General features: G+C 51.3%; 1 protein-coding gene across 1 annotated transcript in view; it reads right to left on the bottom strand.

Annotated features, from left to right (window-relative positions):
• LOC146185658 (KAT8 regulatory NSL complex subunit 1-like) overlaps positions 1-27,840 on the bottom strand; it is an 86,040-nt gene that overhangs the window by 9,469 nt on the left and 48,731 nt on the right. The window contains exons 2-5 of the mRNA XM_084606557.1: positions 23,972-24,825; positions 2,537-2,624; positions 1,393-1,499; positions 316-438 (exon numbers count right to left, since the gene is read on the bottom strand). Coding sequence (XP_084462683.1) covers positions 316-438; positions 1,393-1,499; positions 2,537-2,624; positions 23,972-24,825 — 1,172 coding nt within the window. The remainder of the gene's footprint in view (positions 1-315; positions 439-1,392; positions 1,500-2,536; positions 2,625-23,971; positions 24,826-27,840) is intronic.

The following is a 27,840-nucleotide window of genomic DNA, read 5'->3' as shown; positions in this document are numbered from 1 at the left end:
TTTCACTGCTTCCAGTCAGAATGAAGAAAATGTGTCCTCTACCTATCGAATTTCTGCAAGAAGTAAGAAGTGCTACCCCTTACATATTTGTAATTAAAATCACTAAATTCATTCCGAACGCAGAGTTATTGCACACATGAATCCCAGACAGTACACACTGTGGAACTAAATAAGCAAAACTTCTTTATTTGCGATTCAGAAAAATTTAGCAAAAAGGAAATTTACTGCATCATATATCATACACTATGTGGTAAGGGGTTAAAACCCTTGCGCAACAGCCACTAGGCAAAAGCGAAGTCAAATGATGATACTCACTTAAACTGTACGAACCATCCGCTCGCCTGAAAGAGCCATCGTAGCAGGTCTCATTTGTAGTCACCTCTCCATCCAGGTGTCGACGATAAGGCCGCTTCTTATCACTATGATGTCTCCTCATTTCTGCAAACAGGCGAGTCAAGTGTACTCAGAACAACTCTAGGTAATGACTGGGTGCCTTCTAATTTAAGAACGCATGATACAGTACGTCAGATTTAGCATCTTGAAGTGGCTCAGGTTATGAGATGCCGCAAAAAAGGGGCTCCGGATTATAAGAACTGCAAATTTTTAACGGTCACTGAAACTGCAGAGCACACAGAGGTCCTTCGTGTTGTTCTGCCTTCTTCAAAGCATGGCCATCGAAGCCAGCTTCAAACCCAGATGCCCAGTAGCCAAGCATCTAACCACTGAGCCACTGCGGCGGATAAACCACAGCGTAAAGGCAAACCTCCTTCCACTCAACGTCACAAGAAAAGCAAATTTGTCTTGAAGAATGAGTACAGCCTTTTTTTTTTTACCAGCCCCTCTAGCTCTTCTGCAAATCCGTATTTCAGATAAAGAGAAAACTAACAAATGCTTATGGTGTGCCCTCTCTCCTATACTTCATCACTTTTCAGCCTCCCTTGATGGCCTCAGCCAAAACTGCAGATCTAGGGAGTTTCCTTTGTGCAAACTGTGATAGGACTAAAAATTTGAAGGGGGCAACTAAGAAATGAGACAAGCTTCAGTGTCAACTATATGTGTGTACGAAAAAGCAAATAAATGGGGCTGTGTGATCGGTCGCAATCGGTCACAATAACTGAGAACAACATGAGCTTGAGGTGCAATGATGATTCCATGCAAACAACGATCACGATGTCTCAAGCTGAGGGGAGGTGTGGCTATAACCAGTTGAAGCCACAAATTATGTTTCTGCATGTGAAGGTTTTCGTTTGAAGCAACACTCTGCACTGTATTTTCGTTTCCCTGGCAATCATCATACTGCTGCACAAACCAAGTCCTTTAGTATGAGTTCTGAGCAACAATGCTTCCTACACAATCAAGCAGCATGGTTACTAAAAGAAATGGGTAACTCACTTGCAGATGAAAGAAGTGTCTGGGCGGCATTGTGGGCAAGCTTTCTGCTCTTTTTCCGTGCCTGGTCCACGGTAGTGATGCCTGTGACTTGGGCCAAACGAGACTTCCTGCATTAGAAAGCATCACACAAACCTCGTAAATAATGTGACCACAAGCAGCTGCCACAGCTGAAGGAAAACAGAGTCTTGTATAGCAAGAGCTGCATCCGACAAACCTGGCCTCTGCACTGCTTGTACTAGCAGGCAGCCAAGCCAAGATATGCTATGCTGTCACTGTAAATATATCTGCCAGACAGAAATGGACGAAGGAAAGGGTGGCTCTAACACGCTGCAGAAATCAAGCAGGGACTACCCCTCTGTTCGAGCTTAGCCAAGCTGCACAAGGCCTGTTCGATTCAAGGCAAATCTGTGTAATGTCATCCCTCCAAAGACTGGCCCTTAAAAAATGAATAACTCACGTGTAGTTCATAAGGCTTAAAGGACGTGGCCAGTAAAGCATGCCTAAGAAAACGGAGGTCATGCCCTGCCAAATGCGCAACCTTAAAATGACAAGTCTTTGTTACAAGAGTCAACCCAATGAAGTAAAAGCAGCCTCCTTAAGAACATGCTACACAATGCATTAAGCACACAACTACGGTTATTCAAAACCTACCCCACAGATGCAGCTGCTATATCAGCAGCGGTGGCTAGGCCCTCGCTGAATTTGAAAAATGCAGTATGGCACACAAACGAGTAGTTATGGTTAAGAAAGGCAGTACTGCAAAGTCCACAGCGTATAATAAATTAGTTACGCTCCCTTCAAAACAAGCATCACACATCGACGATAAAATCATACTTGCCAACTGCCAGAACCCCACCTTTCAGAGCAGGAGTCTGTGTGCTACCAGTGTCATCTGTCATATGGCTGACAAAGACGGAAACAAGGCAGCTTCTCCAGCAAAGCACTGAATGCATGCTTTCCTAGTGCACCTAACAGCCCCTCCAGGGGCCTGCAAGCTGCTACACAGACACAGAATAACCTTGTGCTTACAGGTTGCACCTTTGAGGTAGATTTTTCTGAGATACTACTACAGGCTGCACCAGAATAAAAGACACTGGCAAGAAGGGCATGCCAATGTTTTCCAAAAAGCATGGTGTGCACTTACTTCCTTAGTGTCGCAGATGCTCTCAGGGCAAGCTTTTGGAGTTCTCCAGTTCGAAGCAGCATTTCGAAATGCAGGTTTAAAGGTATGTCTGCAAAATACAGCAAAGAATGCCAAAAACAAAATACATGTTAGTTCACAGGAACAGGGACACATGTACTCATCATGAAGGCACATCAATAAAAAAAAAAAAAGGTTATTAATTAGCAAACGAACTGGCACGAGCCCTTTTCATGCAATTCCAAATCGTATAAAAATGCCCAGAGATGGTACTGCTATCATGGCTATTGTATTAAAGTTGTTTTTTTTTCCCAGTGTTTTCTTACAGTTACTACGCTGTTTCATTTGTAAAACCTTTAAATATAGTGCGGCAAAGGTTGCCATGATGGGCATGGGTTAAAACATGCAGTGCTTTAGAGAGCAGTGACAGATGCTGAGTAAAGTGTATGCAGTATTTTAGGGCACTTAACATCAACCAATCAGCAAAAGACTAAAAAGGAGGAAAACCAAACAGCAGTGTGCTGAAGAACTATGAAGAAAAACACACTATGTTTTACTGTTAGCCACATGAAACAGACACAGCTCGAGATATGCAAAAGCATAGGGCACTTATAGTAGGACACAACTTGTGGGAAAAAAAAAAAAAAGGCTTTTGCTTCTCAAATGGCCTCCCTTGTAGCCAACGGTGTGGACAGGTCCTTGTTGTGTGGGTGATTTCCTTAAACCTGCCACAGTGAGGGTGTGGCAAATGGCAAAGTGCTCGTGTTGTCCACGTCTTTCTCTGTCCTTGTTCATGTACGCTGGTATGTGACTGAAATGGGGGTTCACCACAGCTTACTTAGCTTAACTACAGCATCGTGAAAACTGGTCGATGCCACAAGGTGACATCTGCCACTTTTTTCTCGAGTTTCAGCCCACTACAGATGTAGTTATACCATTCACTGACTGAGAAGTTCCACCCCTGTAGCAACAGTGTTTCTATCACAGCAGGCAAAAGGAGAGAGAAAAACAAGCGATATTTTGGATGCCTTAACACCTGTAAGTATTGCATGATGGAAGCAAATATCACACCTGTCACTGCAGGTGAAATGAAAACCAAACAAATAACTATTGGATTTTCACATGCTATGCCAAAGCAAAGTTGTAGCCATGCGCAGTGATAGAGACATCACAGTGGAAAGCTCCATATTCACTGCAAAGAAACAGTGTTACTAAGGCAACGTTTGCTATGTGCCTGTGACTGACAAATGAGAAAAATTACTGCCACCAGAAAGTCACAGCACATGCGCTTAAGTGACACATGGGTGGTTATAAATGCTCCAGTAGAACACAGGGTTAATTTCGACCACCTGAGTTCCTTCAACATGCTCCGATAGTGTGCAGGTACCATAACTGTTTGCGTTTGCAGATCTCGAAGATATTCTGTATGCATAGTATTTGCAAAACCCCAGGGAACTGGACCTAAAATGGAGCCAAATGACGACTTCACAGGATGTTTTCTTGTACAACCAATGGAAGAAAGGCTGCCTGCTGTTATCGCGCCAGACTGCCTTGACATGAGGAATGTACACAAACGACGTAAATAATCAACACGAGCGACTGTCCCAATTGTCTCAAACCACGTGCTAAACAAAAATGACATAGAACTTTCTCATTGCAACGCATACCACGCAAGAAACAAAACAAATAAGCACAGGCGGATGATGGATTTATTGCTCTCGGACTCGACAGGCACCAGCCGTCATGCCAGATCTGGCGCACTCTCGGGCGCAAGAGCGCTGTACAGCCGCTCGATACCCACACACAGTCCTCACAGGCACAGACATGTCGCACATCACGAAGCACCGCCAACAGGGCGCAGGAGAGGACTTCGGGAAGGCCGCGGGGTGCCGTCCGCTCGGCGAAACAGCCGCCGCCGCCGCCGCCGCCGCGCCTTCTCGGTCTCCTCCACTTTCTCATGACCTCCAACAGAGCCGATGACGACAGACAACGCGCGCGCGCTTTTCCTCCCGCCATTTCTTTTTTCAACCCGCCGCCATTCAACGGGCGCCGCAAGACGCCTCGCGGCGCAGCCACCAGATGGCGGGAGAGCCGCATTTCGTGTTTAAAACTAGTGTCCTTTGTTCGCGCGTCGCGACAGCAGCACAATACCCACACACGAACCATGCAAGCCCAAACAGACGGTGCGCGTTAAGGCGGAGGCCCGATGCAAGCCGGGGATGAAATTCAAGCAGGACAGTGCTGTCGCCCAGTGGTGGCCAACGGCCAACTAAATTTTAACTAAATTTTGTTGCACTTCCTAACGTCTGATCCTCATCTGGCAATGGCTTTCAGCGCCCGCTGAGAGAAGCCACAAAAACACGCAGTCCCTGAGCTACAAGCGAGCGGGTGTGAGAAGAGAGAGAGGGAGGGAGGGGGGGGGGGGGGGGGGGGGCTTTAGAGGCACTTCACCCTTCTGTCTCGACCGTTCTGACTTTAAAAACAATGCAGTTTTGCCCAGTGTGGCACAAATGCTGTCTGCAAAGCGGTCAGTAAGTACATGGTCGAAGAACCAGCGTGCATCGCGTCCCATGCAGCTTGGCTGGGCGCAACGCTGGCTCCCGGAAACGGGTGTAATTTGCGTCAACAGAAAAATCCGGTACGGTGAAAGAAGCAACCGAGTGCACTCATCCTCGCCTGCACCGCGTTACTCCCGTCTAAAGTCTGCAAACTGATAGACAGGAAAGCACACACACACACACACACACACACACACACACACACACACACACACACACACACACACACACACACACACACACACACACACACACACACACACACACACACACACACACACACACACACACACACACACACACACACACACACACAAACTGCGTTTAAGAAAAGATATAAGGGTTGACGAATCGCGACGCTTACACTTCCTGTCGGCAAAATAAATAAAGCCTAAGTCGGACCTGGTCGGACATATCGCGTTGGCAACAAGGATATACAAAGAGAATCTCATCCATACAGTGAACGATGATCAAACGGCTCACTTTCGAGTATTTTTCGAACACTAACCGGAAAACTACGAAGTAAAAAATTAAAGGATGGTTAGGATTCTCCTTAAATTTTAGCTCAGCTCTTTCCGTCGGCTGCGTTGCTTCCTTTTCCTTGGAAAACAACACTGAGTGGCGTATGGCGCAGACGCGTGTTTTTCCAGGGACCATAGACACGTGTAAACTATCGCATGCGGCAGATTTCGCCTTCATATTCCTAGGCTGCCGTAAGTGTGTCGAAATTATTTCACAAAGCGAAAAGGAACGCGAGAGGAGGAGAGCGCGGTAGCAGGGAGCCAGAGAGGGCCAGAGGACCGCGCTCAGCCCGGCGGGCCGTCTCGGGCGTCCAATGAAGGAGCAGCGATGAAGCTCCTGGCTCTTCTTTCTCTTCGGATTCGGCTCGCGACTCGCACCAAAGGCGACGCAGCTTTAAAAAGAAAAAAAAAAAAGCGTGCTGGTGCACAAAAATGAAGTACGGGACAACCCCCCCGGGCATTTTTTTCTGGGAACTACACTCTTTCCAATGCATTTCCCCCTCGTAAATATTGTCACGTATTGGTGGAACACCAAGGAGGGCCCACTCGCTGTTCGGACCATGGAAGGGGTGAAAATGCACACAGCGCACTGGGACCCACCCACGTACTTTTTGCTGCGTCATAATTACGCTCGATTACCACAACACAGATTCCGTAAGACGCTCACACGTCTTACGGAATTAATTGCTATGCAACGCGAAAATGAGCATACGAAATGTCGGCCGATTTAGCTCGGCGAGGCAAAAGGAGAGTTATGAGAGCTAGCACATGGGATTTTCAATTCGGTTTCGGGTCGCACACACTCAACACAAAGTAGTAACATATAGAAAGACCACCCGATGTAGGTAAGAAGCATCGGTGTCTCACTGAATCGGGACCCAACGATCCTGGTTGGATCGATTCCCACATTTCTTGCAAGTTGGCCGATTGGCCATGTCGTGTGGTCTCGTGACGTCACACAGACCACGGACGGAAGCGGTTAAAACCTCGCAACTTGAAAGACTCAGCACGACGCGAGTGGGAAGAGCTACGCTAAGTAACCTTGGAATAGCCACAGACAGGGGGCAAAAGGAAAGGGTTGACATTGACAGGAAAATCAGGGCGCACCTAAGAATCCCTCCCCTACCCAAAAACATGCACCCTGAGTTTAATAGGGAAAGGCGACAGAAAAGGGCGGAAGCGATAGAAACAATATATCGGAGCAAACCCCCAAATGAAGTTGCCTACGTAGATGCGGCAGGAAACAGCCGCAGTCGATACATGACCATAGCGGCGGTAGATGGGGGAGGCACCCTCATCACGGCGGCTACCATACTAGGGAAAGAAACCGAGATAGCGGAGGAAGCTGCGATAGCGATCGCTTGCGTTGGCACCAAAGCTAGATATATTATTAGCGACAGTAAAACTGCAATCCAAAATTTCAGTAGGGGGAGGGTAAACCCCCTCACCACCAAAATTTTAACGCAAGGAGTGATTGATAGGACGATCAACATCATCTGGACCCCGGCGCACGAATCTGTCAGCGGTAACGAGGCGGCCCACAGTGCAGCTCGAGATCTCTACCTCCGAGCTGTACAGGATGGCTCGGCTCAGGCAGAACATAATAGAGAAGGGCGATTAATCTCGTATCAAGACATTACAGAACACTACAGGCAATGCCGGAGGCGTTTCCCCCCACCAAACAAGGCGTTAAATAGAGGTCAGGCAATGGCGTGGAGACGCCTGCAGACTGGAGTATACCCAAACCCAGTACTAAATAAACATATCCGATCGGACTGCGAGGACGATAAATGTAAAAGGTGTGGGGCGAGAGGAACCCTCGACCATATAATTTGGGAGTGCGCTTACTCCCCAGGCAGGGCGCAAAACATTAGCAGTAGGGAAGCCTGGGAAACCTTATTGCGAAGCTCAGACCCTGAGCTCCAACTCACCGCCGTCCAACTGGCAGCAGAGGCCGCCGGCGAAACCAAACCGGCCAGCATCTAATGCGACCATCCCGTGCGGCTGGGCCGCTAAGTCCCCTCCCCCTTACAGGGGGGTGAGACAGAGCGGCCCAGGCGGTGTGGTCCTTCTCTGTTGGACAATAAAAGTTTTCAACAACAACAACAACAACCACGGCGTTCAGCCATGTCACCTGCCAGAGCATGCTCGTGAGAAGGAGCAAACAAGGAAACGTTGGCGAAATAAGAAGCAAGTGCTTAAAAGGAACTCGCTGTTCCGATGTCTCTACAGGACACGGGCGAATGACGAAATTGCTGCGACGCATTACGCGCTCGCAGCTCAACACCTCGACTTTTACCATGACTAAACAGTCAAGAGGGTGTTGCACGGCGACAGCTTCTTACCGTAACTTGTTCAGCTACAGATTCTGAAGACGAATACCGCCAGCCCGAGCCCGACGTATACAAAACAAAAGCGAAACAACGGCTCGATTACGACGATCGTCACGAGGCTCATACGGGTGTCGAGTGCGGCGGGACGGTATATCATCAAGCGGATCCGGCACCCGACGTCATCGACGGCGCGCCTTCGAAACGAGGGCTGAGAGCGTCCTTTTTATCTAGGCGAGCACGCGCGCACCCAGTCAGACAGATAGGGTCGGAAAATACAAAAATAAAAGCAAATAAGTGCACGAGTGAAGCGCTCCGTGGGTTGGCGGCTGACCCTCACAGAGGTGGGCGAAGGAGAACACCTGTCCGCCCCGACCGCGCGCGGGCCCGTGCTACGGTGGCTAGCATAGCCGCGCCCCAGTAGAAACAGGCGCAAGAGGAGGAGGTTGATAGCGACGACACGCCCGCATATTCGCGACACGACACAGGACCAAAAGGACACTGCCACTGGGGCTCCTTTTTGGAATCCATTGTCTGGTTCCGGCTGTAATCACCTTCGCTCGAGTCCTTCCATGCCCCTTCCCCGAAAAACGAAAGGCAGCGCCAGCGTCGCAATGTTTGTTCGGTGAATTGGCACTGGCACCTGGCAGCGCTCATGGGCGATGTGGCACAGCGGACCGCATATCAAACCACTCCCAGAGCACCAAATTTCGTCTCGCGACATGCGACGTTTACAGACAACGAACTACTTGTTATGGCGAAAGCATGTTTTCTGCAACACAGGGTATGTCACAGGAAGTTGTGGTACCCCAAGCCACGTGACAGGAAGTCAAGAGTCGAAAATTAATTGTGGTAATTAGGTATAAAGTGAATGAGGATGTAGCATGTCGTAAGGAGAGCTAATAGAAACCGGATATCCTGCTGTGGCTCGCTCCACATCCGTCGTTGCTCGCTCGCGCCACGGTTGCTATGGCAACTGCGACGCCAGCTGTGCCACCAAACAAAGATCAGACCTCATGCCTCCTATCACAGCCTTTCACACACGAATTTGGTGACACGTGTAAGCCAACCATCGGTGGTTCTATCCCCACAAGAGCTTACTTATCTTAAGCAGAGACGGTTTTGATACCTTCCGTGCGTATGTCACGAGTCTCACGACTGTGATCGTGCCATTTTTTTTTTCAGTTTTTTTCTTTTCATCTGTGCTTTGGCTTGCTGCTTTATATTGCTCCTTTTTTTCGCAATAAACCATTTGGTTGTTAGTCAGAGCATGTGTCTGTCTCGTCCTCTACCCCTCCCGACAGTTAGCGCTGTTTCTTCGTTCAGTTCGACGAGTGGGACAACACCATGCACAAGATACACCCGTGTAGCAGGTGCATTTCTCCATTGTCACTTATGGCTCTGTCACTCGGACCAGGACGATTTTTCTTTGACTGCGAAGTTTCTGAGGAAGCTGTACAGCTTTCCTGTGTAGCCGTATGGCTGTGCTTGGACGGATGCCATGAGTAATTACTGTACTCCCATATTACAAATCTACTCCACCTTGGGGGGGGGGGGGGGGGGGGGGGGGGGGAGGTCCCTAAATATTCGATCAACACTTAACACATCAAGTGACCCAGCGCTGACCTTGTCGACTCAAAATTTGTACCACCACCTGAGCGCGTTTTCAGAGAAGAGTACAGCAACGCTACTGATCGCTTGGTGGCATGAAGGAAGCGTGGGAATCGGGTGGTCACGGCGCCAGTAACCAGCGTCGACCTTTATTATTTTTTTTTGTCGCAGAGAAATCCCCGATTGGTGGTCATTAATGTGGTCAAGGCATCACAGGAGACGTTGCATCAGACCACAGGTATGACTGTGGCAGGATGCGCTAGCTGATAAAGTATTCTTCCTCTGCCGAAAACCCACTCCACGGTCAAGACACCTCTTAAAGGTGCGTGAGATTATTCGAAAAGCTCGAATAAGGAATCAAATACCCTCGCATTCGGTCATTGTAACGGATCAAATCGTGCACTATCGAAGTTATTCGAACCTATGGAATACGTTCTGAACTTTTCGAACAACCGACATGACGATCGATTAAGGAACCGCCGTTGCGTATTTTTCTTTCAATTACTGTTCAAAAATGAGGGCCCACATAGACTTTGCGTACTATTAGCGATCAGTACGCGTGCGCGATGGAGGGTTCAGTACCACACAGGCTCAGTTCGCAAGCCAAAATTTCGACAAGGAGACTCGTTTTTGACTGGGGTCGCGAGACAAGTTCCCTTGCCGAAACGTTGGCTCGGCTTGCGAACTCCTCGGGCTCCTTCCTTTAGCTGTCCTCCAGATTGATTTGAGGAAGACGTTTGATCAGGTTGACCGAGATATCCTCTTTTCTCTCCTTAATGTGAAGTCGGCGAAGACATGATAGATTGGCTCAATATTTGTTACACTAATATCAGCCCTTCAATAGTTCTTCAACAGTGTGCCAAGCACGCCGATACAGGTTAACAGATCGGTACCGACCGGGATGTCCGATATCGCCTATTCTATGTACCTTGTATTTGGGACCCCTGTGTCGCATGGTACTTGCATCCAAAACCATGAAATGCTTAGAACTTGGCGGTCAAGAACTGCGTGTCCTCGCATACGTGGACGACGCAGCATTCATTTGCACATCCCAGCAACAAGTGGGGAAGGTGATTCGGTTGGCAAGCCGCTTCTGTCAGTATTCCGGAGCCAAGCTAGATTTAGAAAAATCGCAAGGCGCTTGGCTGGGAGGCTGGAGTAGGAAGCCCCGCCAAATCTTTGGAGTAAAATGTTCTGAAAAAATTGACAAGCGCCTAGGCGTCAATCTCGACATGGGTAAAGCAATCATGAACAGGTGGCAACCCAACTGCCGCTGAAAGGAAGCTAGACCCTTGGCGGCCGAGACAAATAGCAATGTTCACGAGATATGCAACGCGGTAGTTTACCCGGCGGTACTATACGTATACTCAGCCAGTGTGCCCACTATCGACAGGGACTCCGTGGTCAGGCTACACAGATCATGAGCAGTATTCATTTGGCGCTCTATGGCACAGCCCATGCGCTGAAACCTTTTCTGGAGCATGGAGCGAGGCGGACTGGGCCTAGTGAACGTAGAGCTTAAGCTTGTCGTCCAAAGGCTCATTTTCTTTCAGAACAAAAAGGATAATTTTCTTCGCGCGGCCACTCAGTATCTCGGCTCGGCGCATTTGGCCCTTTGGTTGGCCACAACTAAACCATTATGTCACGGCTTTCTACAAGGAGGTAGCGCAGTCTCTGGTGCTGCTACAAGGTCTTTTCTCCTGGAAGTACCTGCTCGCAGTAAAACCGAAGAAGCTTTACTGGGACCTACTGGCGCAATTTCTGCAACCTCCAGTGTATCGGCAAGCACCCACAGGGGTGCTTGCCGATACACTGATGTGTATCGACAAGACTGATGTGTTCAAGCGAGTCAGGAGGCTGCCCGTTCCAACAGGCTCCAAGGATTTATCCTTCCGTTTCCACACAGGAGTTTTGTCCGTGAGAGCCCGTCAGGATGAGCGGGGTTTCTTCCTACCATGGGGCGCGAACTGTCTCCTGTGTGGCAGGCAGGAGACCGCACAACACGTCTTTGTGGAATGCAACACGGCGCACTTCTTCTGGGATAAAGTACGGGGATTTTTTAGCATGGATTTGGACGTCACAAGGCCAGGCCTCTTGTGTCTCGACGCGCCTTGCGATTGTCCAGATCTCCGAGATATTGTGATAGTACCTGCACTGCATGCCCTCTGGCGTGAGCGCGTGGAAGTGATGGAGTGTGTGCGTTGGCCGAAACAAGCGTGGCGGCACCTGGTGGGAAGTGACTCCGACAAAGCCTGCGGGAGGAACTACAGCGGGGCTGCCGCGCAGTGGTTGTCTTTAAGACACGCCAGTACGAACGGTTTGGGTGCCGCTGATGCTGCAAGCAGCGTTGACCAGTTTTTTTCTTTCTCTCCCTCTCCTCTCTGGTTTTCCCCTTTGTCTTTTGGTGACGCATCTCGCACTAACAGGCCTTTCTCTGTCCCCTTCTTGCCAGACCCCTCTATATAAATCGCTATTGTGCATTAAACTCCTTTCATGTTTCTTCTGGGCGACGCTAACGAGAGAAGCAATCAATGCTCTCGGCTACTGGCCGAGTTGCAGCCTTGTACATATACATGTAAATAAAGGTGTGTTTTTTCTTTTTAATAAATCCCGGGCGTGGCGCAGTTGGTAAAGCGCTTGGCTGAGGATCCGAGGGACGGAGGTTAGAGGTTAGGATCCGAGGGACGCCAGGCCACTGGAAAGGTTAGGTTGTCCGTGCCACAAGTCAACCGCCGTGCGCGAGCCAAGACCGCAAGGCTGCGTAGTCTCGAGCGAAATATGGCGCAGACAAAAAAAAAGTGTCCATTTCATTCAATAAAGCTCAGTCAGCCTTGTGTACGTGAATTGTTCCGTACTGTGTACGCTTTTTTTTTTTTTTTTTTTATCTGGCAGTTTTCAGCTTGCATCACGCACCAACTAGATCAGAAACAAATACTTCCGGGGCGAAGCAAGATGCGCGCGAGGAACGGAAGTGAAGAGCCAGGGTGGAACGAGAGCCAGGGTGGAAGAGGCCAGGACCGCGGCCCCGAAAAGATAAAGCATCCAGGCACACAGCTGGCAACCGGCACAGCGCTCGACGCGGCGCAGGCAGCCAGCACGCGCTCGTAGTGCGTGCGCGCCATGCGGAAGAAGAGGCCTCCACTTTCAGGCAGCCGCGTGATGCAATACCTGGAAGTGCGCCGACCACGGCAACGCAACGGCGGCGCGCCGCCGCTCGCTGCACGAGCAAACGACGACCGATATGGGAGCAGAGAATTGGATCGAGAAAAAAAATATTCATGGAAAGATTTTCGAAAACGTGTCGGGGTGCGTGAGCGAAAGCCGGCGCTAATCCGAAATAACAGCTTGAAGACAGCGGGGACGATATCCAAATTCGGACTCAACGGTGGCTTTGCTCGGAACTAGGTGATAAAAAAGGGGCGTAAGTGCGGATTCCCCAGGAGGTGTCAACGCCCCGAACAGGCTAGAAAGGGAGAAACCTGAAGGCACCCACTATCCCGTGCCACAGCGACGCACTCGGACACCGCTATCGAAGCCGTCTCCTTTTTCGCTCCGAAAGAATTAAAGCAGCCTGCGGGGAACATCACGCAGAATTGGTTGGTTTGTGGGGTTTAACGTCCCAAAGCGACTCAGGCTACGAGAGACGCCGTAGTGGAGGATTCCGGAAATTTAGACCACCTGGGGTTCTTCAACGTGCACTGACATCGCACAGCACACGGGCGCCTTGCTTTTCGCCTTCATCGAAAAGCGGCCGCCAAGGCCGGGATTCGATCCCGCGCCCATGGGAACAGTAGTCGAGCGCCGTAATCACTGCGCCGCCCCGGCGTGGTGCACGCAGAATTACCAAAACGGTTCGTCGTCATCCGGACTCATTCTCGCCTTCTGGCTGTGCGCAACGTTAAACGTATCCCTTCTAGCCCCGAACAAAGCGCATCATCCATCGTTTCCTGTCAGTCATCCTGCAACGGCATGTCCTCGATCGTGTCAACGCCACTGTAGGCTCAGTGCGACAGTACCAACTACTTGGTCATAGGCGTCCGTGTCGTAGAGATATGCTTTTCATTCAGGTGCAGCATGGTATCCATTGCGTAGGGACCCACCACACTGCGAGGCGCGTCACGCTGCATTGCGGCAAACCGCGCCTCCCATGGGACATGGCCGAGAAACGTGCAAGCAGCACGGCGTGGTCACGCCTCTCACCATTGCGCGAGATGAGCAGTAGTGCATTCGAGGGAGCGATCGCGTTTCATTCGTTGTAGGTGCCCCTTATATGATGCCACTGCACGGAAACCAACCAGACCAGCACGGCAAATGCGTCGTTCCCGACAGCGAGGCATTGATCAACGGCATGATCGCCACTACGGCGCATGCAACCCGACAATTCCTGGGGGGCCTCATCGCCGGAGGGCGGAAGCCAGCGGCAGAGCGAGGAGTCGTCACACGCCGGTACCACGAACGCTGGCAGTGGCGCGTCGTCACGGCCGGCGGCAGCAGGCCCGACGACGCAGGCGCAGCAGGGGCGGCGCAGCGCGGCAGCGGCCGCACTGCCGCGGTCGAGACGCCTCGCCGAGGCGGTGGAGGTTCGTCGACCTCGTTTTCCTCCCTCCCGGGGAGCCACGAGCTCCCAAAAGCTTCCTCCTCCCGCGGGCTCCCCTCCGAAACCTTTCTTTCCCGATCCGGCCCCACCGCCACTGCACACACGGGCTTCCAGAAACGGCCCTCCTCGATCGATGGCAGGGCACCAACAGAGACGGTGTCGGGGTCACCGGTGAAGCGGAGGACCCCGTACATTCGGCCCCGTACCTGGCCGCTGTCTCGGCCCGGTGACTGCCCACCGCCCCAGTTTCTTTGTATTAACCAGGCCGACCTCGTGGAGCACATACGAGGTGCAACGCTGGGGTTGGTGCAGTGCGACGGGGACGGCACACTACACGCCCGGGTAGCCCTTGCTACCATCACCGTAGCACTCAGAACTCGGCCAGATGAGTGCGGATGCTCCGCCAACTGCACTGCAAGGCCTTCGCTTCGCCAAGAGATAATCAACTGTCGCTTAGCCAAGTGCTCAATTTCGTCATCATCAACCGGATCATACCCACTGCAGGCGAAGGCATCTCCCATATTCTTCCAATTAACCCGATCCTGTGCTAGTTGCATCAACCTGACCCCTGCGAACTTCTTAACCTCATCGTTCCGCCTACTTTTCTGACGCCCCCCTGATGCACTTTCCTTGTCTTGAAATCCAACTGGTTAATCGCTCGATTTAATATGAGGAATAAGCACAGACGCCAAAGAGAACCTGATTCCAGAAAGGCGACAAACTGGCTCAACTGAACATTACGGTGAAGCTTTGAAAACAAACATGGCGGCATACGCTAAAGGAGAAAAAAAAAAATGTTAGCTTGCAAGTTTTCTGCCCCACTTAGGCGACACTGAAATTTCACCGAAGCCATTTCCAGAACTCCACCCCTCTACAACAAACGGTTTCTTTGTAAAGCCAACTAAAATAGAATACCACTTGAACGAACGTCACTAAAACGAAGTATTCAGTTGTACGAACTTTATTAAATTCCCCCGCCGAAGCTCTATTGAGCCCTATGCAGACGCCCTTCATTTTAACGGATTTCAGTATTCTTCATTTCAGTTGTACAAACATTTTCAGCGCGTCATCCTGTGTCCCCGATGTCGTACTGAGCACTTCAACAAGCAAAACCCGCACGTTTTGTTGAATATTGGTACGATGAGAACCATGTTTTATTATGTACAGCGTGATGTATATCTGCCGTCATCTAGTTTTAAGCTGTACTGGTTATTTAAACAAGCTTGTAACCAAAGGAATCCATAGATAGCTTTGCACGCTTAATTGGCACCGCAGATATAGCCATCCATAGCCAGAGCTTCAGCTGTACTGAGCGATTTAGCACCAAGAATGGCGTACGTATGCATGCATGCTGGATAACCATAATCTGCGGAAGCAATGATCTGCTTGGAGGAAATGAAGGTCTTTGCTGCTCACAAGGGTCGTGGGAACAAGTACACTGACTGAGCATAAGACCAGTGCAATCCTAAGTTGAAAACTCCGGCAAAATGTTACTGCATTCTTAGCTTGCAAATGAGCGCAGGAACAAATTGAAATTGGGTTGGGATATGATTTGAAAACCGGATGATTCTTGGAGCTAATGGAAACAAGCTTCCACGCACTTATGTCAGTTCAGCGAACTTTCACTTTACCAAACTTTTTCCTAAGGTCCCTTGAAGTTCGTTTAAGTTTCGTTTGGTTTGTGGGGTTTAACGTCCCAAAGCTACTCAGGCTATGAGAAACGCCGTAGTGGAGGACTCCGGTAATTTCGACGACCACCTGGGGTTCTTTAACGTGCACTGACATCGCACAGCACACGGGCCCCTTGCTTTTCGCCTCCATCGAAAAGCGGTGCGCGCATTTCACATCGACCAGTCGGCCTCAACAAGACGCACCATAGCGCCAGCGCTTTCGAAAAAGGTACGCCAGATCGAAACCAGGAAATTGACATTTCGGCATATAGAAACGATAGCCACTGTCTGCTATGACGACACCGGGCGCGGTCTAAACGTGGCGGTCAGATAGCACGAGGGCGCCCGATTCTTCCGCGTGCACCGCACGTCGATTCACTGGCTCTGAGTGTAACGATAAATTACAAGCAGCGGCAGACGTGGCCTTCAAGAAGCCACGGGCTCGAGTCACCTCTTCGGAGGCATTCCACCTCCCTTTTTATCCGTTATTGGGTACGCAAGTTCGGGAGGAAAGGCGACCTCACAGAGCGGGGATATATATAGAGAGAGATAGAAGGCGTGCTGCCCTACTCTACGTCTGGTCAAGCTACGCGGGCCACACGCGCACGTCGGTGGTGGCCGGCTTCAAAGCTGTCACACAATTATGGAGCAATTAAGAAATAAGTGATTCCACTTTGTTCCCTTTCATATCGGAGACACGTAGATGGTCGCATCCCTTCCACCCTCTCCCCGTCATTTTTCCACAACACAACCTCGGACTTAAAGCTACTCAGTTAACAGCTTCGTCTGTAGCAAGGGGTGATGCGAAGGACAACAAAGCTGTAAAATGGTTAACAATACGTCACTTATAAAGGATGCCCTCTAATGAACATTTCAGCAACGTTGCAAACACGATCCAGTGGCTGCTGCAATTTTTCAGTGTACGCCAATTTCGGTAGCGCGCCAGTTTTCGGCTAGCGTCAGTGTTCCGCACTGCACTTTATACAGGGACACGGGCACCAAAGGACGGGGACAGCGCGGCTACGCCGTTGCGTAGCCAGCCCAGGGCAGCGGTGCGGGGGCAGTACGGGACCGAGCCCGCCGCCGTTGCGCAAGCTGTTTGCGTTCCGGAACGTCAGCGGAGGCCGGCGCCGACGTGGCCCAAGATTAGTGACACTGTGATTCTCCGCTGCGGCCAGGCGGCTGGGTCGCGTCGGCGGGAGGGTGCCTCGCACAAATAACGCCGCTATGTCAACGTACCACCGCCCGACCAGAGTCGAGCCACCGGGGCGAGTTGCTCACACTTGGGAAACTTACTCGTAACTAGACACTATGAAGCGGTAAGCACGGACAAGCGGTGAAGCGAGCGACCACCGCTTCGGCGCATGCTGCCAAGTTGACCCAACACGATGGCCCATTTACGCCAAGTAATGGTAGTGAAATCACAACTGGTTTTTAGAAAAGGGATGGGAATTGTAACTCGCTTCTCAATGGGAACCGCAACTGTTTACGAGCGAAGGGTACAAACAAAGAAAAGTAGCACATAGGGACGACCACGGGAAGGGGAAGCAGTCCCGCCTGTAACTTTCAACGGGCTTTCACTTGGCGAAACTGCATGAGCAACATTTTCGTGCATTGTCCCCCTCTACAGTCAAGTAAACTATTTCCACATTTAGCCAACGGGGGCCAAGAATTCGTAGTAAACACGAAAAGCAGCGCGATCCAATTAAGGCACCCAAATATAACCGCACACATACCAGCCTTAACCATATGTTACAGACGCCAGACAAAAGATATCTGTTATCGCTGCGCCACTCACCTCGCGGCTCACGCGCATGACTGTCGCGTTAGTGCAGTGGTCGGTCACATGTACAGCCTTTGTCAAAAATATACGGCCCGAGGGGTTCGCTTCTAAGCACTCTAACTAAGCCCTGGAAGCAATACTGGAATACATAGGTAAGCAATAGACAAGAATGGGAACTAAATTTGTTGTCTACTAGATATCAAACAGAGCAGATGCGTACTGAGCCCTGTTACGGGGCTTGGAAGCAAAACCCTTGGGCTGTATATTTTTGACAAAGACTGTACATACAGGACCACTGCGATCACGTGAGCGCCCCGATAACATCACGCTGTTCGTCGGGACCCCTATTTCTGGACAAAGCCGCCACGCGGGCTACATTACTAAGTTATGAGCGTACATAAGGCTATCGCATAAAAAAATCGAGGTGACCATCACCGAGTGCACTGCAGCTGCGCACATGCACGGGAACCATATACTGAAGCGTGAGTTCCACTAGGACGGCAGGATTTCCTGGCAGTCCTCCAGGAATACGGCAGCTGGCCCGCGGCGGCGCCAGGTGTTCAGAGAACATGGGAAAGCTAGGCAGCGCATATTCAATTTGTTCACTCCTGTCACGGCTTTCGAGACTGCCGGCGTCCTACCGGTCCTTAGATGCCTGTCTCGCGGTCGACGGAGAGGGGTAAAGTCGTCCACGACGCCGAATCCCAAGTTTCAAGAAGTCCCAGTTACGGGTCCGTTATCAAACTCGACATTTCAGGCCTGCAGAAACCGGACCCGACGACCTCCTGCTCTGGCAAGGGGCGGAACTGCCACACTTTTGGCGGCCGCACATCGGGTTTGCAGATGGCACACTAGTCACCACCCAGACAGGTTAGGAGCAGGCTATAGGCACTTTTCTAGAGCGAAAACTCTACTGGAGATACACTCACTCTAAGGTTGTCCGAAAAGCGAGACGGCAGAACAAAGTGTAGCGGCCGCTCGAATCGACTGAGCTAACAGTGCTTTCTGGCAGCGGCCACCCTGAATGGGTGCGGATTCCCTAGGTGAAGAGGTGTACGCCGTATCGAATCTGTTCCCGTGACGCCTCGCTGGGCAACACCAGAAAGTAGGAAGCCTACATGTTGTGCCCCAGAACGGCGTCGGTTATCGCTACCGGCGACACACACGATTATCTGGCCACTGGCAACTCGTACGCTAATGTTTCCGTTAACCCTTCGGGCTCTTAGCCGCTGCTGATCGCTGATATCGCCATTAGCCCAGCTACGTAAAGAACAGGACGACTCGGCCCACTGATCACCGATTAAATCTGTCCTAAAACCTAGACGGAGCTGCCTCATGCCAATTTTCATACGGTCACCTGACCCTGAACCACTATGCGAAACCGAAAAATAAAGGTGTGTGTGTGTGTGTGTGTGTGGGGGGGGGGGGGGGGGGTCTGCTCTGTGCATTACAGGTCTTGATCATGTCCAGTTTAAGGTGAGGATTTGTCTAGGCTACGTTGTGTACACAAAACCTGTCATCGAAATGTGTCGCCGGATGTGACGTCATCACCTGGTGATGTCATGTCGAGCCCTTGGTCATTAATAGTAGTGATTAACGGTAATAAAAATATGACAAACGATAGATGATTACTGGTGATAACAATGACAAAGTAATAAGTGATATGTAATTATAAGATAATTAGCGATAGCAAGGACATCGCGGCAGCGATAATTAACGTTTCGCGTTCCCCCAGTGCCCTCTCAGTTTCCGACTTCCCCAAGCGCATGAACTCGCGATTGCTATTTAACCCTGAAATTTAGTACTATTAAAATAAAATAAACGACAAATTACCACTGTTGGCTAACGAAACGTGCGATGACCGCCGAGATCCCTCATCGCCGAACAAAGAGGGTCAAGGGCGCCATACGGCATACGAGAGGTCAACTATGCTAACCAGACGGCGATGATTCGGCCGCAGGTGTTTTCCCCGAAAACGCAAACACCATACAGAGAGAGAGGAGCGCTCACGCAATTTATACACACACAGAAATCGTGAGACACCTGTTGAATCGCTGCGTGTTACGTAACAAAATAGGCGGTGAGAAATCAGAAAGGAAGGGCAGTTCACAATGCCAACGCACGCTGAATCGATCCCGGCCACATGAAGGGGCAAAAGGTAGCCAGGTGGCGTGGGGACGGTGCGGCGTGCTTTCGAATGCGATGCATGCGGAATAAAACCCGCGGTGGCGCTGCAACAACCGCTCCAGTCGGGCTCCCCGAATGGCACGTTGGGAGAAGAGAGAGAGAGAGAGAGAAAAGAAAAGGAAACCGCGCGACACAAGGGCCCTAATGCAAAATACGACGAACCCAGGGCGAAACACACCTGATACGCGACGCCCATTCACCCACAAAATAAAATGTGTGGGGGGGCCAAGTGAGAAAAAAAAAATGAAAGAAAAAAAGCGGGGAGCACGACGAGTGAATAAAAATAAACGAAAAACAGGCGTAGGCATATTGCGTGACAGTCTACTCTTCTCTCAATAGATTCAGGGGGAGAGAGAGAAGGCGCCCGCAAGGTCACCCTGTCGACGGCGATACGGACCCGTTGGCAACACGGCGGAAAAGATACACACACACACACACCGAACGGCATTCACAACGAGGAGGAGGCGTCCGTAGTGAAAAACCCCAACGACGATTAAGGTCCGACGAAAGCGGCGGCGCGGCTGTTAATAGACGCAGCCGACGAGTGCGCAACCAAGACGCAGTGCAGCGCGTGTGAGCGCCTGTCCAGATTCGGCTCAATCGCGGAAGAGGCGGCCGGGACAACTTGGTTATAGTGCGCAATGGTGGAAGCTAGAAACGCGGCAAGGAAGCGGGAGCGACACGGTAAAGTTCCTCGACGATAAGGGAGGAACAACAAGCCCCACCCGAGCAGTTTTCGGAGCAAATAATAATAATAATAATAATAATAATAATAATAATAATAATAATAATAATAATAATAATAATAATAATAATAATCTATTGGCAACAAATTTAACTAGAACAATAACAACAACAAAAATGCTATTTTTCTTCACAAGCTACCTGATAACGCAGCCCAAGCCATCTCGTTGACTGAGCAGCTGTCGCCGCTGCATTCTCATAGATGTGCCGTCTCCATGAAAAGGAAACGCCGTACACACTACGGTAGTACTGTGAAAAACTGCGCCGAAATAAACACACCACAAGAAAGAAGACGTGGTGTGTTTATTTCGGCGCAGTTTTTCACAGTACAAATATGAACCAACTAGCCCAAGAAACGGTATTAATATACTACGGTAGTTCCTCCTCTCCCTTCCTATCACCACGTGCCATGCATATCCTGGCACCGTCTCTGCCACACGGTCGTAAATCAGCGCTGCAAACTGGAATGTTCTTATTTACTCCAGAAGATGGGGGAAAATATAGCGGGGCTACGCCAAGTCTCCTGCGCGAAAACGGCGAAAGCCACTTTGCAGGACTGTATTCGCTAACCACATCACCGATACCGCTACCATCATCACTGTCACCAACTGCATCGTCATTGTCATAGCTACTATTATCGTTACGCTAGAAAAAGAGTTGCCTCTCACGAGTGCGGCGTGAAGTAGTTGTTTGCACGCTCGGCTGAGGATCGGAGGGATTGTGGTTCCTGGTGGAGACATTTTTTTTTTTTTTCTTCAGGTGTCAGTGCACGCGGAAATTTAGCGCCCGCACTTCTGTCCACACTATCACTGAGCAAAGAACAAAAGCACACAAAATGTCGGCAATAACTGACATAATAGTGGTGCGGGAGAGACTTTAATGGCCTCAGTCTACTAGCCGTTTATCCTGGTTATATAAACCGGCGGAAGAAAAGAGGTCTGTCTAGGCGCTTGCCAGACAGAATGCCGCCTCCTGCAACGCGCAACCAATGCTCACTGAGAACCTTCGCTAATAACTCTGCCTCGAAAAGCATAATTTTAAACACTGGGCAAATATAAAAGTTAGTCTGCATCGACGGGGCCCTGCGTGTTAATCTCAAGCAGACCACTGTCGCCGAGGGCAGATGTCTTACATAAACTTAAATAGGCCCATCAAAGTAATATAGGTGCCACCTTTACGATTTCGCGGCGCGGATTCCAGCAGGTGGTGACTTGTCGTCCTTTTCGGTAACGACGCCACCGGTTTGAAACGAAATGGCGAAATCTGAGCGGCAAACGCGTCTTTCGCAGCCGGGCACGCGCCAACGCGGCCAGAAAAGGCCAACCAATCAATTCTTACCGAGAAGTAGATAAACGTGGCCTGCGCGACACTTAAAGAAAAAAAAAAAAAAAAAACGTTGTAAAAGGGCGTCCCCCGAAACTAGCTCTGCACTGGCGATAAGATGGGTGATAGCCACCGGAGGAGGAACCACCATTTCGTGGCCATGGAACGAGGGTTATACGGCGCCAAATACAAACACTACGGTCGACGAGGCATATACATTACTGAAGGCGGCTGATTTCCGCCATTCCCGATTCTTCGGCAGCGTTAACTCAGCTGCTTTTCGGGCAGGGGCACCCCGCGTTGCGCCTAAGCGTTTAACGAGAAGTGGAAGCTCCTTCAATTGAACAGCGAGGTTACGGCTCCTTGAAATTGCCAGACGAAAGCCCGCTTAGGCCTTAATGGCTTTCCAGAGGCGAGGGAAGTGAGACAAAAAAAAAAAAAATTTAGCACGCATTAGCATGACTAGCTAGTTTTGCGGTTCCATCAAGGTACAAATGGTACTGGTTAAAGCGCAAGAAGTTCGAAATTCGAGGCCGGCAGTCACATCGATCTGCGCATCACTAATGCGCGCGCGAACCCCGTGGGACACGAAAAGCGGCCACAGCGCATACGACAGCTGCGGGAGGACAGGGGCGGCAGTTAGATGAAACAAAGGTTCGGCGACACTACGTGACTTGAAACATGGCCGCCTGGGCAGCGCCCCCTCGCCTGAAGCGCAAAGCGCCGTCGCTGCCGGCCCATGGTTGCAAACGACGGTCGTCGCCTCGCAGTATACTTCGACAAAACACAAGGAAAGCGTCGAATTCTGAAACCCTGGCGAAATCATGATACGTGGTCATTAAAGGGATTTAGCACAGCGCTATGAGCGATCCAGAATTGCGGAACCTCGAGCTGGTTCCTCGAGACCAAGCTTGCTCATGTACAGCTGGGTCCCCTTGGAAGCGAGTCACGGTAGCGGATTGAGGACTGCGCTATGCTGCACCTCCACACCGAAAGGCAGTGCTGAGTAGCGCGACTGTTCTCAGTGAGCCACTGGCCTTGCTTGCCGATTTTCGGACACTGCCAGCAGATCACGAAGAAGACAGTTTGGAAAGACGAGTCGAAATTAAAAAAAAAAAAAAAAAAGATGCCTTTATCTTTACCGAATGTTCAACCGCACCCCAACCATGCAGTGCCTATAATGCTTTTATTTTTTTTTTAAGAAGTACACTGTGCATACAGGTTGAAAGTACCATCCACCAGACTTCCATTATTTAACATTATGCACATGTGCAGGTAGCACACAATGGGAGTGGCAACAGCTTATGCTAAAGGCTGAACCACAAAATAGCGCTTCTCCGGTGTCGCTTAATTCTTACACTTGGTATGAGGCAACACACGGAAATGCAGACATTACGCGATTTCACATCTCGGCATCGGAGCCACAAAAAATAACTGCAAATGCAGACCCGTGGAAGCTAATGACCTTTCATGATATACAGTAGGCTACGGATTTATCAGTACTTCTGAGCCTGCCACAGGAACAATCCACTTCTGAAAGGAAGCGTTGCTGCTCACCCTGCTCCAGAATACCCAGCATGCCCCTCTTACAGTAGGTTCGATTCATTGGTCGAAAGAGCCATCAACTACGGGCAGCACATAATTCTGCGAACATTCACAACAGAAGTCTTTACACTTGAAAAATGTCCGAAGCCTTTAGCTTGTGTTTGGTTGCCTCATCTTGCTAATGCCGAGCGAAGTTGCCAGTAGATGACGCAGGCGCGACATCGGAAAAGTGCTGCTTTGTGGTGATGGCGGTAAAAATTATTTGGTGTTGGTTATAGCTGCGGGTAATGTGGAGTACTTATTTCAGGACTATCGTGCGATGGCTTCGTGGCCATGCTAAAATGCTCCCTCCCTCGTCGTAAACCAGCTGCATGTGATCCCCTCTGCAATATGCGTTCATAGAGAATGAAGAACACAAAGAAAGGTTAGCGTTCCTCGCTGCAGCGTTACATGACAGCACCAAAGTAAGAGCCATTGGGCACACTTGGCGTTACTCTGGCGCTGGCACCAAGGCTCACTACCAGGTATCGCACACTAGCAGCATGGCCTCGATAGATCTTTGCACTCACCGGAGGGGAACGAGAGCACAGAGTGGAAACCCGGGTCAAGCAGCGCCGCCTTCTCCTGGCGCGTCATGAGCTCGGCGTCCAGCGGCCGCACACTGTTGTAGCGGCCACCGCACACCAGGCACGGCGACAGGGGCGGAAGGCTTACGCCCGGGGCCTCCACTCCCGACCCACTGACGGCCGGCGTCGACGACGGGGCGGGGCACGGAGTCGCCGCGGGGGGCAGCGTCGCGGCGGTGGAGGGCGAGCCGATGGGCGCCGCAGCCAGCAGCGGAGGCGCGGGGGCCGGCGTCGTCGCTGAGGCCGCCAAGTCCGAGCCCCAGCCGGCGGCCGCGGCGCCGGGCGACGTGGGGCCGCACACGGAACGACACGGACACTGCACGGTGGCCGACAGGCGGGCTGACTTGCGCGCGGAGGCGAGCGCCGACGCTGCCACCACCACCTTGCGCTTGCGGAAGCCAGCCGCCAGCGCCCGAGTCCGCGCGCAGCCGCCGCCCGGCACCAGGTCGGGCGCGGGTATCACCAGACCGTTGGGCTTGGCCGCCGGCGGGGCGGAAGGCACACCGGCGGAGCAGCTTTCGTGGGCCGCTGCGTCGGTGGAGCACTCGGCCTTGTCCACGTCTCCGTTGAGGACGACCGTGCCGTTGAGAGCGGGCGGCGAAGGGATTTCGGGCTGTAGGGCGGACGAGTCCTCCCCTTCCATGCGTACGGCTCCCTTGGCCCTCCGCAGCTGGCGGCACAGGTCCGACTGCTGGCGGATGCGGAACTCGAGGTCGGCGACCTGCGCCTGGAGCCATGTCCAGCGGGAAGCCACCGCCGCCCGCTCCAAGGACCACCGCCACGCTGCCGTCTGCCGGCTGTTGGCACGAGAAAGAAGAGACGGAGATGTGAAATGATGTCCCAAGACCAAACACAGCACACACGAACCTGGGAAAATTATCTGGCAACGGCGGACAGCCACGTGCAAAGTGTATCCAAACCTCGGAAAGCTACTGCACGCTTCCAGTGCACGCTTCCACGCAACGCAGTCTAAAACGGTAAATCAAAAATAATTCCCCCGCTGCTTCAAAAAAGAAATTACAACACAAGTACACAAGTAGTAATTGGCCGAGCGGTCGAACAACGAATGCCTTTACGGCCACTTTTTTTTTTTTTTTGTCTTTGTCAGCTGTTGTGGAGAGATACTGAGGGTGCCTTTAACACATGACAGAACTAAACTAGTACGACTTGCACAATCAGGCCCAACCTTTCGCTCGCTCGTCCTGCAAGCAGTGATGTCGCCTGAACATTGAGAACAAACAAGCCACCGGATTTTCCTCCGAGTGGCGACGGACGAAAGACACTCCTGGAATAGCGGGGGACGCCAGTCGGGCCCAGAAGGCGGCAAAGAGCAGAGATGCAACACTTGCTCCGGCGAAGCGCACCGCCCCATGTCCGCGGATTGTGCCTAGGAGCGGCGGCAAAAGCCTTCAACGTCGGTCGACGCTTTGGAGGAACCATTCGGAACTCTACGCAAAGGAATTCGAAAAAAACTGCGCAGAAATGAGCAGCCAAAGAACCGACGAAGAGGACCGCGAAAGGAAAGAAGGGTCAGGGAGGCACGGCAGACGCTTAAGAGAGAGAGAGTTGTGCGTGTTGTGTTAGGTTTTATGGCGCATAGGCAACTAAGGCCATCATGCGCCAAACTCAGGGTAAAGCAGTTCTTGTTAAAAATAAGTCAGAGTTTTTGTTTATTAGCTTTACTTCTTTAAAAAAATCAAAAATAGAAATTTCAACAATGGCAATCGTGTATCTAGTAGAAATAAATTACGCATTTGGCAAATAGTGTGGTCCAGGTTAATCAGGAGAAAACGATTTGAAGAGAGAAGAACCTGCAGTTCTACACCCTCTTCATGCACAAACGACTGAAGACGATGAAAATACACGTGCGCGAGGCGTGGACTGATGCTGTCACGTACGCCACCCCGCGGGCACTCGAGAATGGACGAAACATCGGAGATAAGCCACCACCGAGCAAAGCATGCCAGTCTTGCCTGCATCCGCAACAACCGCAATTCCCAAAGAACGGAAACACTGTCAAAAACAAACTAGTCAGTCGGTCGAGTTGGTCGTCCAAGTACAAGTGCAAGCCGCATCTGCACTGCATTGAGAGTACAAAAACGCGGCTCACGAAGCCGGAAATGCGGTACGCGGCTGTCAGCTGGCTGGTTTCCCGATGACACCACACTTCGGTGTTCTTGTAACAAGTTCACAAGCGTCACCAGCTGCTTTGATACTCAGCGTCCCGACGCGACACAACGGCCACGAAGGGTACCGTAGTAAAGTCCGAATTAATGCCGACCACGCAGGAATTTAACGCACACCGACATAGCACAGTACACGCGAGTGATGCATTAAGCCATTGCCGAAAAAGAGGCCGGAATCGAACCCGCATCCCCGACCCACTGAGCCGCCGGAGGAGTCAGCGTGGTTATCAGAATGTCCTTACGTCGACTAAGATCCCGCTGCAGGGCACAAACACGGCGCAAGTTCTGTTCGCTACTCGAGAGCAGCGTCGACCAGCTGAAGGCGGTCAAAGGACGACTTCCAGCGGCCTCTACACCACCGAGCCGCTTAGGACAAAGATCGCGCTAAACACGCGTTCGGTGCAATAGGATCCGGCGACCCCTTTGTTCTAGAACAAGCAGGGCCCTCCGCCAAGAGCCCGCCGCTTTCTTCCTGCGCCTAAAACAAGAGGGAAACGCGCGCGGTGACCTTAATTTGCCTCCACGTAGCACAACGCGCGCGCAGCAGCGTGCCCAGGGTCGCCGCATCGCATTACGGACGGAAAAGAGCGCGCGCGCGTCCAGGGTAAATGGTATGTCGAACATCGGGCACCGCTGCCGCCGCAGCGCCGACATCAGAGGAGCCGAGTGCGCGAGCGTAATTTCGAAATGCCACTAACGAGCGCGGGCGCTTGCGCAGCATCCTTACATCTGCTACTCTGCGCGGTGGGATGCAGTGCTGCGTACACTGCCTGGGGAGTCGGTACAACACGCACGCCGTATGTGTGTAAAGGGAGGGGGGGGGGGGGGGGGGGCAAGCACTGCAGACATTTTCCCGGCGACCTGAAGAACGGAACCGCTAAAGATTAAACCTAAACGCGTTCAAATTCTGTGATGTAGCTTGCTCCGTCGAAACGCGAACAGCGATTTCGAATATGGATCGTGCCGCTACAATCATAGCACGCTGGCAATGTCAGCACGAGCAGCGAATCCTTGCGGCCAAACAGATTTCAGGCCTTTCGACGAAAGGTGCACCAAAGATTCGAGTATCGGCGCTTCCCCAGACCCTTCGCACCACCCAAGGAATACGTACACACGCAAATGTTATTTGCAGGCACGTCCCAAATGAGACACGCTGGGGGCGAACTTGAAACGTACCAGAGAAAGAAACACGCCACTTTAGCGCATTACTGACACGATCGCAGCGTGACAACTGAGCAGGCCAGATGTGGTTTGGTTTAAAGAGTTTAACGTCCCAAAGCGACTCGGGCTATTGGAGACTGCGCAGTGCAGGATTCGGGAAATTTCGACCACCTGCTGGGCCTCTTCAACGTGCACTGACATCGCACAGTACACGGCCGCCTTACGTTTCGCCTCCACCGAGAGAAAAGCGGCCAGGGTTCGATCCCGCATCCACGGGCTCAGTAGCAGACCTGACATTGGAACGAAAAAGCGCCATATTTGAAAGTGTAGTCTACGTCAAAAATTTTAAGCCCAAGAGTTTTGTTCCTAAGCTGTGTAGCGGAGCTCCTTAGCCTTTCTCTAAGTCCTACCCAAATGAGTAGGTAGGACAAAAACCTTGCATTATAAAAATTTGGAACACTGGGA

The sequence above is a fragment of the Amblyomma maculatum genome, chromosome 6, assembly GCF_055883805.1.
Source record: "Amblyomma maculatum isolate TAMU_Amacu chromosome 6, ASM5588380v1, whole genome shotgun sequence".
NCBI classification, from domain to species: Eukaryota; Metazoa; Arthropoda; class Arachnida; order Ixodida; family Ixodidae; genus Amblyomma; species Amblyomma maculatum.
This window is presented reverse-complemented; position numbering and strand designations above follow the sequence as displayed.